This window comes from Microcaecilia unicolor, chromosome 6 (assembly GCF_901765095.1).
Source record: "Microcaecilia unicolor chromosome 6, aMicUni1.1, whole genome shotgun sequence".
Taxonomy (NCBI): Eukaryota; Metazoa; Chordata; class Amphibia; order Gymnophiona; family Siphonopidae; genus Microcaecilia; species Microcaecilia unicolor.
Genome location: NC_044036.1, coordinates 98,105,960 through 98,121,035, shown reverse-complemented (window position 1 = coordinate 98,121,035; position 15,076 = coordinate 98,105,960). Strand labels below are relative to the sequence as shown.

The 15,076-nt window shown below is 43.2% G+C and overlaps 1 protein-coding gene across 2 annotated transcripts in view; it reads left to right on the top strand.

Annotated features, from left to right (window-relative positions):
- Positions 1–15,076, top strand: part of FAM163A (family with sequence similarity 163 member A) — a 73,528-nt gene that overhangs the window by 56,693 nt on the left and 1,759 nt on the right. Inside the window, exons 3-5 of one of the 2 annotated variants that reach the window (XM_030206938.1) lie at positions 329–438; positions 1,288–1,392; positions 9,232–9,346. In XM_030206938.1, the coding sequence (XP_030062798.1) occupies positions 9,254–9,346 (93 nt within the window). In that variant the 5' untranslated portion in view covers positions 329–438; positions 1,288–1,392; positions 9,232–9,253. Of the gene's footprint in view, positions 1–328; positions 439–1,235; positions 1,393–9,231; positions 9,347–15,076 lie in introns of those variants that run through there. The other variant, XM_030206939.1, reaches the window with a different exon arrangement.

The window sequence follows — 15,076 nt, the reverse complement described above, 5'->3', positions numbered from 1 at the left end:
AAAGGACATCCCCCCCACGAAAGACCCCCCCCAGGTGCACGCCGCTGGGGGGGGGGGGGGGTGCCGCGCGCCTGTCCTTTGTTCGTTCCATGCTCCCTCTGCCCCGGAACAGGAAGTAACTTGTTCCGGGGCAGAGGGAGCATGGAATGAAAGAAGGACAGGCGCGGACCACACCCACCGCCCCCCCCCCTAGGAACGCCACTGGAACTACAGTAGGGGACAGGTGGGCAAGGAGCAGAAGCAACAGGAAAATTGAGGCTGGATTAGTAAAGTGACTGTTTTCTGCTCTCTTTCAAGCTCACCCCCCCTCCCCTCGTCTTCTCTGCAGGCTTCCTGGACGAGAGGCTGCAGCAAGCACCTCAGCTACTCTGGAGTCAGAAAAGAAGTGGTGAACTGTGTTCCAGGTCGTTTCCCCAGAAATTAAGCCCTGCAACTAAAGTAGGTGTCTCCTCTTGTGTGTTGTAAAGTGGTAATATAAGTTTGCTGAATTAGTGTGGTTTCTACAATGAATGTCTTTTTTTTTGCAGTGGCGTGGCCACAGGTGGGGCAGGGCCCACCCACTTAGAGCTCAGGCCCACCCAACAGTAGCACACGTTTAGCAGTAGCTGGTAGGGATCCCAAGGTCTGCCAGCTGAAGACTTCCCCCTGATGGTAATGAAAACGCTACTGTCCGTGATACCGGCACCTGCACCTGCTCAGTTTTTAGCTCATACCTGCTGCAGACTGCCAAGGTGGAAAGAAGTGTTTTCATGCCAGCTGAGATACTTTTTTGGTGGGGGGGGGGGGGGGGGTGGGGAGAACACTTGGTGCTCACCCACTTCTTGCCTAGGCCCACCCAAAATCTGTTGTCTAGCTATACCCCTGTTTTTTTGTCAAAGTGATATGTACTTGCATAGCTTTCAAACATGCTTCTAATACTACTGCCATTTGTAAAATGCTTCTTACATGTATGCAACACTGAAAAACCCACTTCCCCCACCCCCCAGAACCCCTCCTTTCTCTGTAACCAAAAGTGCTGTGTTTTACCTAGGAGCCAGCTATGTGGGTGCCCCGAATGTTTAGAAAGCTCCTTTAAATTGTCCAAAAGGGGTAATCTGTATTGTGTTTGGCAACCCAGTCTTTTGGAATGCTGATGTCTATGCTGTTATGTAGGAACAGATATAATTTCAGTCAGCTAAAACTCCCAGATAGGACTGATTTGGATTAATTCTTCTCTGTTTCTACCCATGCAAAAGGTGCCTTCACCTTTGAAAATTGACCCCTGCATACACGTGGATGCTCTGACAGCAAAATATCCACTTCAATTCTGCTCAAAACTGAGGGAAGTCTGTGTCTGTTCGAAGAAGTGTGAAGTGGCGCTCGTAGTGATGGGAAAGAATCAGAGAAAATGAGGTAGGTGCAGAAAGGAAACTGAGGGCCCCCCAATGCACAAATGTCCCCGTAAAGCACTGATCATGATTTCCACCTTGGTAAAAATTACCGAGGTGGAAATAGCAAGCGATGCCAAAAAATAAAAAATCATATACAAATCAGCTCACAAAAACAGCGAGCAGCTCGGCCAATCGCTAAGCTGCGCATGCACAGAACAGCCAGTCACTAAGCCTTGCTGCTCTGCGCATGATCACTACGGCTGACTGCTCTGCATGTGCTACCCATGGCTTTCATACACACATACAAGCTGCGTGTATGAAAGCTGTGGTGTGTAGCAACGTTGTCTCTGGTCTCTTCTGTGATCCAGTATCCTGCAGTCAATACCGGGGGGGGGGGGGGGGGGGCAGATCCTACTGCTGCCCCTTCTCTCCTCTCCACTGCATTCACTGTCCCATTGCATAGCAGCTCTCGCACAGAGAGCTGCTTCGTAGCGCCAGGACTCAGCCGGAGCCAGGAGAGAAGGCATGAGGGAAGCAATGACACCGACTACCATTCCCACACTTTACTGCCATGGTTACTGCACTCCGATCTTCCAGAGGTGGAGATGGGGCCACGATTCAGGAAGAAGGGTGAAGCAGGCAGGAGTGGCAGAGGACCCTGGAGCAGCTGAGCTGTGGAGTACTTGCAAAAATAACGAACTGCAAAGGCAGCTCCAGACCTCCCGTCAAAATTTCCACGTTAAAGGTAGGGGCTGCTTCTGTGTATCACTTGGAAGATGGCTGACCATCGGTCGGAATGCACATTTGAATGCTAAACAACTCATTTAAATAGATTATCATAGAATTCCCATTGTCTGTTGCCCCACATGGTAAAAAGCCTGCAGAGCCCCTTTTGTGCATCTCCTGCTGAATAACATGCTCGCTAAACCGGCTGGAACTGTTCTAAAGAGCACGATGCTGGCCCAGTAGGCTTTGTGCATCGGGACCTGAGGCAGAAAAGCTGTAAACAGGAGGAATGGGAAAGACTGTGCAGGCTGATAAAAACAGAAATAGATGAAAAGCAGTAAGGAATAGCTACAGACAGGACGAGGGATACCAGAACAGGGTGGAGGTGTAAGAGAGAGTATGAAGGACAGTGGTGAGGCTGTGTCTGGTCTTATAAGTGATGAATCTTCTGCCAGACCCTGAACTCCAAAAGGCTGACTCCCATCTGGCTGTTCTCTCTTTGCCTCTCAAATGAGCTATAAATTAAATCAGATATCCAGCGACGGCCTCCCAGTGCATTCCTGGGCACAGTGCCGGCCTGCTGGGTCGGATACAGCGATTCAGTGCCAACATGCGCATTCTAGTGATGAGCAACAAGGGACTGATTAAATTAGGGGACCGGAAATCTGATTTTCGGCATGCAGGCCTCGTTCCCCACGCACTTGCTTCTCTCCAGGCACACAGCTTTGGGGAAGGGGTGAAAGGGAAGGGAAATAATGTGTGTTTTTCCTATAAAATAATTCTTAAAAGACAGAGAGGAGGAGGTGGCAGTGACATCCCAGAGGGGGCCTTTGAAATGATTTTGTTTAATTAAAATTGGCACATTTCTTGACCCTGCCTTTTCAGAGTAAGACTGTTTAAAATGGTGACAAAATTAACAATGCAATCCTGTATAAAATTGTAAAATAACAAGTTGTCTGAATAATGTTTAAACAGTAACTGACCACCACTGGCTAAACACTGGGCCTATAATAAATTATGGGAGCCATTTAATAAGGAGTGTGGGCTAACACATTAATACACTGTTTAAGAAAACTACTGTACGTTTTTGATAAATAACACATACTAATGGTTTTAGCTTGTGATGTTCAAAGTGAATGGTCTGTCGGCACTAGCGCAGCTTAGTAAACAGGAGGGCAAGTTAATAGTCAACAAAGAAATCAATGTATGAATTCCTTCCAGATGATGAAAGAAGCAAAAATACACAATAACTATTAAAATCAAAATGACTGTAAAACCTTCTAAAATATGATAGTTAATATAAAGTTTAACCACTGGATTGACTAAAAATACAACCATAAGTATAAAAAAAAAAAGTCATATGGGCTTATCTCAACCGCCATTACGGCAAATGTAAGCCACACTGAGCCTGCAAATTGGTGGGAAAATGTGGGATACAAATGCTACAAATAAATAAATAAATCTCCAGCAATCTAAGAACTAGGGGAAGCCAGGATTTAAATTCTGTTCTTTGCACTGATGTCCCTCGTGACCTTAGATAAGCCATTTAACATAAGAACATAAGCATGAGACAGACCGAAGGTCCATCAAGACCAGCATTCTGTTTCCAACAGTGTCCAATCCAGGTAACAAATACCTGGCAAGATCCCAAAACACTACAATACATTTTATACTGCTTATCCTAGAAATACTGTCAAATTTTATTGGCTACGCTCTGCTCTTTTGACAATCGTCCAAACAATCACATGGTAGCAGAGAATCATATGATTCTCTGCTACCATATCCTAGAAATAAGCAGTGGATTTTCCCCAAGTCTATCTTAATAATGGCCTATGGACTTTTCCTTTAGGGAAATTATCCAAACCTTTTTTAAATCCTGCTAAGCTAACTGTTTTTACCACATTCTCTGGCAACGAATTCCAGAGTTTAATTGCACATTGAGTGAAGAAATATTTTCTCTGGTTTGTTTTGAATTTACTACTTTACCCTCCATTGCCCCAGAGAAACCCATTTTAGCAGGATAATTGTCCATTCCCATTTCTTTTTTGATACACCACTCATTTGCCATGGGTATCAAAGTGCCTTGCAATAAATAAAGACCTTTGTGTGAGAAGGAGTTACACATTTACATGGTGATTATAAACATTTACATATCAAAGAAAAAATGGCAGATTGTACCAGAAGTGCACTGTAGATAACTAGGCTGATAAAACCGATATGGCAAGGGGAGTAATAAATAAATAACTGTAACTTGCCTTGAGGTCAAACTTGGAAAAGGTGAGTCATTCTAAAAAAAAAATCCAAATTCAATAACCATTAGATCTGAAAATTCAGTATGGCTGAATGTCATAAAACTTGATCTTAATGGACAGACAACAGAAATGTTGCTAAGTACTTAAAAGACCAGTGTTCAGGCCCATAAGCCCTTTCCCCTCACTCCTGAGATTTTGATAACTAACCAACTTCACAATTAGCTTCTTCTCACTAAACAAACCCGTAAAAGTCACATAATTGATATTTCAAAGTAAAGTGCGATGTCCAAAATTATTACTCTTCATTACAAAAGATAATGATCAAAACTAATAGCGTGCATAAATTTGCATGCTATTCATTTTGATCATCGGAGCTTTAATTTCTCACGCATTTTTCATGACTGTTCAGAACAGCACGGGGAATTTGATCATCGGCTCCCCAGTTCTTGCAGCTTGGGGTTGTCTTTGCATTATATCTCTGGAAAGGTTTCAGTCCTTTCAAACAATGCATTCTTAATAGCTTCTGGGCTACCATAAAATTGTTCAAGTGTTCTCCATATTGCAGCTATTCCTCAGAAGGATTGTCTAGACCTGAATATTTTAATCCTTTCAGATGTTCTGCAGATCCAATCCCCAGCCATCTCAGCATCAGCTTAATCTCTTCCCGTGGGGTAACATTCAGATCCATAGTAACAGTCCTGAAATCAGCTTTCCATGCTTTGTAGTTCTCTGACTGGCTGTTGAACTTGGTGAGCCCCGTAATTACGAGTTCTCAACATATCATGTACTTGGTTACTTTTGATCTGTCTAGTAACTCAGTTTGAATGGCAGAAAGCATTTTTGGGGCATTGTAGCAAGACCTGTCACATTGTTGGCTGGCTGTTTGCTTTGCTGTCTGAACAATGGTGTGGGGTGAGATTACTCAGGTGCATTCAATTGGAGAAAGGAGTATGTGGCTGACATCTTGAGCTACAGCAACTTCTCAGATTTGTCTTGCATCCCATAGCTGTAGAGCACTGGAATGTGTAGCTAAGGTGAAGTAACTTCCTTGGTGCACATGGAACATAAGCCAGTTTTGTATCTGTATGCATTTAAATCACTGTAGTGGCAATTAATCTGCTATAATCTGCATTAGACTTCTTTCAGGCCTTGTAGTTATTGATGAAGAGGGACGTATTTCTTTGGCATCTGGGGACTCCTCTGCTTCAGACTGCATGTAAAGGATAAAGGATCATGGATTCAATATACTGCTTTTCTATGGTACAACCAAGAAGTTTACATTTATTATATACGGGTACTTTTCTCTGTCCCTAGTTTTTTGTACTTGGGGCAATGGAGGATGAAGGGACTTGGCCAGAGTCACAAGGAGCTGCAGTACAGATCAAACCCAATTCCCCAGGTTCCCAGCCCATTACACTAACCATTAGGCTACTCTTCCAGTTACATGCTATAAGACATGAGCTAGAACAACGTTTTTCAACCGGTGTGCCATGGTTGCTTCCCAGGTGTGCTGCAGGGATCCCATGACGGACTGTGAAATATTACAGGAAGACCTTAGGAAATTAGAAGACTGGGCATCAAAATGGCAGATGAAATTTAATGTGGACAAATACAAGGTGATGCACATTGGAAAGAACTATCTGAATCATAGTCACCTGATACTAGGGTCCACCTTGGGGTCAGCACTCAAGAAAAAGATCTAAGTGTCGTTGTAGATAATACGCTGAACTCTTCTGCTCAGTGTGTGGTGGCGGCCAAAAAAGCAAACAGGATGCTAGGAATTATTAGGAAAGGGATGGTGAATAAGACCAGAAAACGGTAATGGAATTCAAACATGCGTGGGATAAACATAAAGGAATCCTGTTCAGAAGGAATGGATCCTCAGGAGCTTAGCCAAGATTGGGTGGCAGAGCCGGTGGTGGGAGGCGGGGCTGGTGGTTGGGAGGCGGGGCTAGTGCTGGGCAGACTTCTACGGTCTGTGCCCTAAAAAAGACAGATACAAATCAAGGTAAGGTATACACAAAAAGTAGCACATATGAGTTTATCTTGTTGGGCAGACTGGATGGACCGTGCAGGTCTTTTTCTGCCGTCATCTACTATGTTACTATACCATAATGCCTCTGTATCACTCCATGGTGCGACTGCACCTTGAGTATTGCGTTCAGTTCTGGTAGCCGTATCTCAAACAAGATATAGCAGAATTAGAAAAGGTTCAAAGAAGAGCAACCAAAATGATAAAGGGGATGGAACTTCTCTCATATGAGGAAAGGCTAATGAGATTAGGTCTCTTCAGCTTGGAAAAGAGACAGATGAGGGGAGATATGATTGAGGTTTACAAAATCCCGAGTGGTATAGAACGAGTAGAATTAAATCGATTTTTTATTCATTCCAAAAGTACAAAGACTAGGGGACACTCAAGGAAGTTACATGGAAATACGAGGAAATATTTTTTCACTCAATGAATAGTTAAGCTCTGGAGCTCTTTTCCGGAGGATGTGGTAACAGCGGTTAGTGTATCTGGGTTTAAAAAAGGTTTGGACAAATTCCTGGAGGAAAAGTCCACAGACTGCTATTGAGACAGACATGGGAAGCAACTGCTTGCCCTGGGATTTGTAGTATGTTGCCATGATTTGGATTTCTGCCAGGTACTTGTGACTGGCTTGGCCACTGTTTAGAAAACGGGTTAGTGGGCTAGATGGACCATTGGTCTGACCCAGTATGGCTACTCTTATGTTCTTATTTTTTCCTGAAATGCTTTCCTTCTATGCGCTCCTCAGTGTTAATTTTAATTAGAAAATAGTAATACATTTCTGACTTTTGCTGGTAATGCTTATAACTAGGCTGTAGTTGTGTAATGCGGAGGTCACCACCTGTTCCTGCTCTGGAAATATCAAATATGTGTTACTGTACCTTGATTGAAAAATCAATCACCCAAATAGACAAAAGGAAAAAAAATACTTAGCTAAATCCCTTACACAAGCAAAAAACAATAATGTCTAAGCGATGTAGAACAATAGCAATGTGGATAATACAAGTGCTCATTAAGTTGCATTAATAGTATAAATGATCTTTTAATATATAGCAAAAATACAAATTTAGAATTCAGGCCAATGAATGACAAAGGGTGAAAATAAGCCACCAGCAATAGTCACTATTAAATTAAGTGACTTAGGGCTCCTTTTAGAAAGCCATACTAGCGATTCCCACGTGGCAAATGCAACGAAGGGCCATAGGAATTGAATAGGCTTCATCACTAGTGCGGCTTTGTAAAAGGAGCCCTTAGTAAGGTAAGCTATTGACTTCTAAGGGTCTTTTCCTCCTTTTAATTATCCAAATTGCTATTGTTGTACATCTCTTAGACATAATTGATTTTTACTGTACCTTGAGCCTATTCAGGTTAGAAAGGTGTTTCTTCTACTCTGATCATTTTCCAGTGCCTTTGGGATCAGTTTACAGATTTTCATAGCCTCTGGCTCTGGTGTGGGGGAAGGCTCAGTCTGTATGTTTACTTCATTTTCCATGATTAATATGTAATCCCCCATAATATGTAATCCCCCATTATAATGGGGATTATAGAAATTGATGAGAAACCCCTCCCTAGAGTCACTGGGAAGAGGGAAGTGGTTTGGAATGGGAGAGTGAGAAGCCCAGCCCTAAGGGGTTTGTTCTTGTTGTGTTTAGAATAGAAGATGAGGCAGTTATGAGACACAAATGCTCAACATTTAGAATTTCTATCTATTTATTTACTTATTTATGGCATTTATATCCCACATTAAACATGAATTGGGTTGAAACCTGGGAGCATTTAAAATCTTTTTGTTTCCTGTGCCTAGATCAAAAGAGAAAAATGATTTGTGGGAACTTTCTCCTTTTGTTTTGTGGAATGTAGTGGTATATTATGAAAATGCATTTAATATTGTTTATTGCTACTATTTATGCAGAAGTCCAGAGTCAGTCTAAATGTGCCAACATTTTCCAGTTCTGTGATATATATTTGTTAGCTTTACAGAAGCTGTAAAATACTTTTACAGTGCTTTGTTACTGTAAGTGTAAATAACCTTTCACTTGCTTGTGAGCTCTGCAGAATTAATTTTCTACCATTTCCATTTGGTATCAGGGCCGCCGGCAGGAGGGGGTAGGGGAACAAAATTCACCCTGTGCCCCACCTCCAAGGGGGTCTGGCCATAAGCGTCCTCCCCTCGGCAGTGCTCCTGCAAGCTACTGGCAGCATCAAAAAAGAAAGCAACCTGCCTTCAGCTGGCCTCGAATGTGTTCCCTCTGCTTTGTCCTGCCTCCTCTGACACAACTTCCGGTGTCCGCTTAGGCGGGACACACAGCAGAGGAAACACGTCAAGGAGAGCAGAAGTAAGTTCCTTCTTTGTTGATGCTGCCCGCAGCTGGAACACTACCAAGGGGAGGAGGGAAAGAAGAGAAATACTGAACCAGGCGGGGGGTGCAGTGGCAGCAGCAGGCAGGCGGGGTTGGCAGCGGCAGCAGAGGAGAGGGGTGCATTTTTTGCCCCGGATCCGGCTGCATCTCTCAGGAGCCCTGCTTGGTATAAAAAGTCTCAGTCTTCTTGGTACAGTGTATCTCTTTTCACTTATGCCTAACTACATCTCACAACACATGCTTATGCGTTGCTTTTCAGCCAGTCAACCAGCAGCCCGAAATCCACAAGACAGACAGCTGTTGTTTTTCATGGATTTCAACCATTTATTGCAGAATAAGTGTGAATTTAATCTACTGGTCTTGCTTTCTGCATCACAGTTCTCTGGGATCTGCACATGGGATAATAAAAGATGCCATCAGAAGACAATGCCCCTGAGGCACAGGCAGCTGATTCTTTTGAGGGTTTTTAACTCCTGTCTTGCTTTATATTTCAGGGTTTGATGGAGAATTGGTCGGATGACAGCCGGAACTGTTGTTATCACCGGTGGAATCCTTGCAACGGTGATACTACTCTGTATTATTGCTGTACTTTGCTACTGTAGATTACAGGTATGTAGTACTCTACAGAGAAAAATGTTGTGTGTTATAGGTACAGAGGGTAATTCCATAAGGAAGCCACCTATGGTTAGGCAGCACATACCCACAAAACTGTCAATATTGGTCTTAAATACAAAACCACCTACGCGTCTAATTTCTCCTACTTAAGAACACAGATGTGGAATGCCTTACCGAACTGTGTGAAAACGCATGATCATCAAGACTTTAGGCGCTCTTTAAAGACCTATCTGTTTTGTAAAGCCTACCCCCTACTGATGCTACTCAATAGACTCTACATTATATTGCCTCTAAGGACCATTTTATTCCTTATTATTTTGTGCCTTATTTTACACATGTACCCCTCCCTTACCTGACCCTATTTCTTATTGACTTGTAAGCCACATTGAGCCTGCTTGTGTGTGGGAAAATGTGGGATACAAATGCTGCAAACAAATAAATAAATAAATATGCTAGTCATTTATGAATCTAAGTAGCCACTTATGTACATAAATGACAATTATACAAGTATGTGCTATTCTGTAACTAAGTAAATATCTCCAGTAGCGCACAGTTTGCAGATGAGTATTCACATGGGCAGAGTCTGGGAAGATTGTAGGCAGGGCTGCCCCACTTATACAGGTAACTTTTTTTTTCAGATTATCAAATAATGATACAAGTATAACACTTGATACAGAAAAATGGAAAGAAATAATTCAGAACCTCTAAGATATAGAAGAAAATAACAACCCTTCTTAGACCACATGAATTAAGGCGCATAGCAGAAAGACAAGGAGGTCAATAAGAAGCAAAATAAACAGAAAAGACCTTAAGGTGATATCACCCATTATTATAACTTTAATACTTGCTCTTGGACTCCCACGTGTGATCTTCTTTACATCCAAGAAGGCTTTTAACTATTCAGGTTGAAAAAAAGTATATTTCACCCCCATATACTTTGCTATATATTTACAAGGGAAGCCAAAAGAAAAGATGCACCCAAGGATAATGTATCCTGACGAAACAGCCAAAAGGTCTTTCTGTGATCCTGAGTCTGTTTTGTAACATCTGGAAAAATCCAGACTTTCTTTCCACAAAAAGGTATCTTTATGAAAAAATATCCTCATAAAAGCATTAAGACCTTGCTCAAATATCCTCATAAAAGCATTAAGACCTTGCTCAAACACAAATGAGACGATCAATGTAGAACATTCAGTGTTTGCATCCAGGGAAGTCTCTAATAAATCTGCTACATCCAAATTCTCTAGTTGCCCTGCTTGTAACAAAGGCCCACTGGAAGCATGCAGGTAACTTATATAGCATACTTATATGTATCTCCCAAATTTAGGTGTGATCATTTATATAAGCTCTATACCTGGTAAGTTCTCAGGCCTAATGTATTCTATAAACAAAACTAGGTGCCTACTTTCCCTTATAGAATAGACTCTCACTAGGCATTTGTTTAGAGAATTGCCCTCACAGGACCTCCCCTTTCACTGCATGTTATAGTTCATGGGGCAAATGTTCATCTTCATGACCTAGGGAAAAGTAAACTGGACAACTTTAATTTACTCACATGTTCAGCATTACATAAGTACTGCTAGGTATAATCTGAAATGAGTTCACCAAATAAAATATCCAGTTAACTTTAAGACGGCCCCTCAGCTTTGTCTGATAAAGTTTATCCAGAGCAGCATTAGTTGGATAACATATAACCATACTCTCAAAACATCTCATAATCTGCCTCAGTGGAACCAGGCAAAAAAACAGTTGGTGGAGAGAGTTCTACATTGAGATTTGATAGGTAACGCCTGAAGTTACCTGGGAGAAGCCTTTGAATACCATTTGCACTGTGAACTGCCTGTGTACTTGGTCCTCTTCTGTTCAGTACATTATTCTGTACCTGTGACCTGCATTTTTTAAACTACATAATGAAACAGAAGCAAAACCACCAGAGGGTAGAAGAGAACAGCAGTGTCCCACGGAAGAACAGTACTAGGTATAGGAGTGGGAACAGAAGCAGGCTCTTCAAGAAGCAGCCCCAAGGCGTCCAATGTATAAAGTATGGTTTTATTGAAAAAAAGACTCTACAAGGTACCCTGTTTTGGCACTACAAGTGCCTTCCTCAAGAGTCTGGATGCTTTGTCTCAAAAGGTTAGTGGACGTGGAGGGGCATAATCGAACGTCGCCGGCGATCTATGTTGGCGGCGGCGCTACAGCTGGCCGGAACCGTATTATCGAAAAAGATGGCCGGCCATCTTTTTTGTCGATAATATGGTTTAGCCTGGCCAAATGCCGTGGAGTTCACTGGGTTTGAGATGGCTGGGTTTGTTTTTCAGCGATAATGGAAAGTTATGTCGGCCATCTCAAACCCCGGCCAAATTCAAGGCATTTGGCCGTAGGAGGAGCCAGCATTTTTTGTGCACTGGCCCCCCTTACTTTGGGAGCTGACCCCCCAACCCCCCCCCCACAAACCCACTACCCACAAATGTACTGCACCCACTAAAATTGCTCCAGGGACCTGCATACAGCCTCTAGGACTTATTGCTGCTGTATAACTTTGGCACACTAGTTCACACCTGAAGACTAATCTCTCTGAAAAAGTCCTTTCTTGAAATAACCACGTTTACGCACAGTTAACTGCAGATCAGAGGTTGTGCCCCATTGGCAAAGAGAGTCCCCTGGTACTAAGATTAGCAGTAAGTCAGAGCTGGCACAATGGTGTACAATGCCCTCTTTCAGCACCATTCAAGGTAAGAACTACGTTCTCTAACGTGGGTAACACAGGAAAGGGAACTAAAACTGGCTTACAAAAATGGGCACTACCGCACGGACTACAACAGGAAACAAAACAGGGCACACTCTGACCCAGTTAGCAGGGGGGAAAAGCACCATGGGAGTAGAGCCCAGTACCCTACACTCACCACAATGCATTGCTAATGTAACTCTGCAGGGCACCTAACAGAAAAGGTGTCACACTCACCCGAGAGCCACATCGCAACCAGGGAAAGGCTGTCAGAGGATACAACACATTCTGCTGTCATGGAGGTGGGTACAGCATTTGAGGCTGGCAAAAAAGGTTTTTAGTTTTATTGTTTTAGTGTGGGAGGGGGTTGGTGACCACTGGGGGAGGTCATCCCCGATTCCTTCTGGTGGTCATCTGGTCAGTTGGGGCACCTTTTTGAGGCTTGGTCGTGAAAATAAAAGGACCAAGTAAACCTGGCAAAATACTGCTTAACGCTGCTTTTTTTTTTCCATTATCGGCGAAAGCCAGCCATCTAGTAGCCATGCCCATGTCCCACTTTCGCTAATCTACCGACACGCCCCCTTGAACTTTTGCCGGCGATACTGTCAAAAATGCCGCTTTCAATTATACCGATTTCGCCGCTTTTAAGAAATCGCCGGCCATCTCCCAATTTGTGTCGGAAGATGGCCGGCGATCACTTTCGATTATAAGCTGGAAAGTGTACAGAATGAAGTCTCTTGTCGGTTGAATTTTGGTCTAGACCAGGGGCGTATCTGGAATCCGGCGGTAGGGGGGGCCACAGCCAGAGAGGGGGGGCACATTTTTGCCTCCCTCCCCCCCCCCCCGCCGCCTCTCTCCACCCCCTCCCCGCCGTCAACCCTCCCCCGCTGCTTACTTTTGCTGGCGCCGAGGTCCGACCCGCAATCTCCGTTTTTCGTCTTCCTCCGTGGCCATGCTTCCAGGAAGTAACGCTGCAGTGCTGATTCGTTGAATCCAGTTCGACGTCTGACGTCAGACGCCGAACTGGATTCAACGAATCAGCACTGCAGCATTACTTCCTGGAAGCATGGCCACGGAGGAAGACGAAAAACGGAGATTGCGGGTCGGACCTCGGCGCCAGCAAAAGTAAGCAGCGGGGGAGGGTTGACGGCGGGGAGGGGGGCCAGGGCGAAATCTGCGGGGGCCCAGGCCCCTGTGGCCCCACGCAGATACGCCCCTGGTCTAGACTAGCGATGTGCAGCAGCTCAAGCTTTGAAAAGGTCTTTTTCAAGACCAAAATTCAGAAGAACTGACACAAATCTCAGTGAACCTGGAAGATCTACAGATCCAAATGGATGTTCACCTAGCCCAGATGGAATACACCTTAGGGTACTGAAAAATCTCAAACATGAAATTGCTGATCTACTATTTAGTAATATGTAACCTATCATTAAAATCATCCATGATACCTGAAGATCAGAGAGCGGCCAATATGACAATTTTTAAAAAGGAATCCAGGACTGCCCCCCATTCAAATGCCATAGAGTAGAAAACATGTTATATAATTTGTTTTGGGGCAGTTTAGTGATAACAGCAAATTTGGGCAGCTATTGGCCACTACATGACCACTATTTTGTGGAAGGCGCCCTTGAACAGGTGTTACTGGACAAGCCAAGGACCTTTTGACAGAAGGATAACGGGGGAACGCTTCTGTTTCAAAAAATGTGTCTTGTAGCCAGAAAATACATTTTACAATCTTGGACATATCTGACCCAACAGGTTACTGGAATTGGAGAAATCAGTTTTATTTATCGCTGACTGGGGAGGTGAGAGATGCCCGAGCTCTCCTAAATGTAAAAAGCATTTTTTGATGATTTGGAACTCTTATATACAAAGTTTAGGCCCTGTGGGGAGGAGTCTAGTGTTGAACACTATATGATACCTAGTGGAGTTGAATGGATTGAGATGTTCTGCCATATTGTTTTCTATATAGATTTGTGGCGGGCGGGGGGGGGGGGGGGGGGAGCTATACTCTACTTTTCCAAGAGCCAGAGGATTATAAGAATAATGGCCTTCTGGCAGGTGCAGTTTGGGGTGGGTGGATATGGTTATTGTAGGAGAGAAGGGGGAAATATTAAGAAAACATTGAACTTTGTTTCTTTGTGCATGTATGTAACTTGTTGTTTAATAAAAATTGTTTAAACCTAAAAGGGTTTCTGGGGTCATCTGGTAAGCCGGGGGGGGGGGGGGGGAAGCTATTGTAAAGGAAAAAATTACCAAACACATAGACAAACTTGGCTCAGTAGAAAAGAGTCAACATGGATTCTGCCAATGGAAATTTTGCCTCACCACTTTGATTCATTTCTTCGAAGGCATAAATAAACATGTGAATAAAGGTGAGCTGGTTGATGTAATGTATCTAGATTTTCAGAAAGCTTTTGATAAAATGGCTCATCAGAGACTCCTGAGAAAATTAAAAAGCCATGGGATAGGAATGTCCTGTTGTTGATTGGAAACTGGTTAATAAATAGAAGGCAGAGGGTAGGGTTAAATGGCCATTTCTCTTAATGGAGAAAAGTGAATAGTGGAGTGCCACAGGGATCTGTACTGGGAGTGGTGCTATTTAACATATTTATAAATGGTCTGGAAATGGGAATGATGAGCGAGGTGATTAAATTTGCAGATGACACAAAACTAGTCCAAGTTGTTAAATCACATGAGGAGTTAGAGAAATTGCAGGACAGCCTTAGGAATTTAGAAAACTGGGCATCTAATTGGTAGATGAAATTTAACATGCATATTGGGAAGAATGACACAAATCATAATTACTTATGATTACTTGATGTTAGTTTCCACTTTAGGAGTCACCACCCAAGAAAAAGAGCTAAGTGTCATCGTGGACCATACGTTAAAAATCTTCTGCTCAGTGAGCAGCAATGGCCAAAAAAAGCAAGCAGAATGGTAGGAATTAGGAAAGAGACAGAAAATAAGACAAAGAATATTATAATACCTTTGTATCT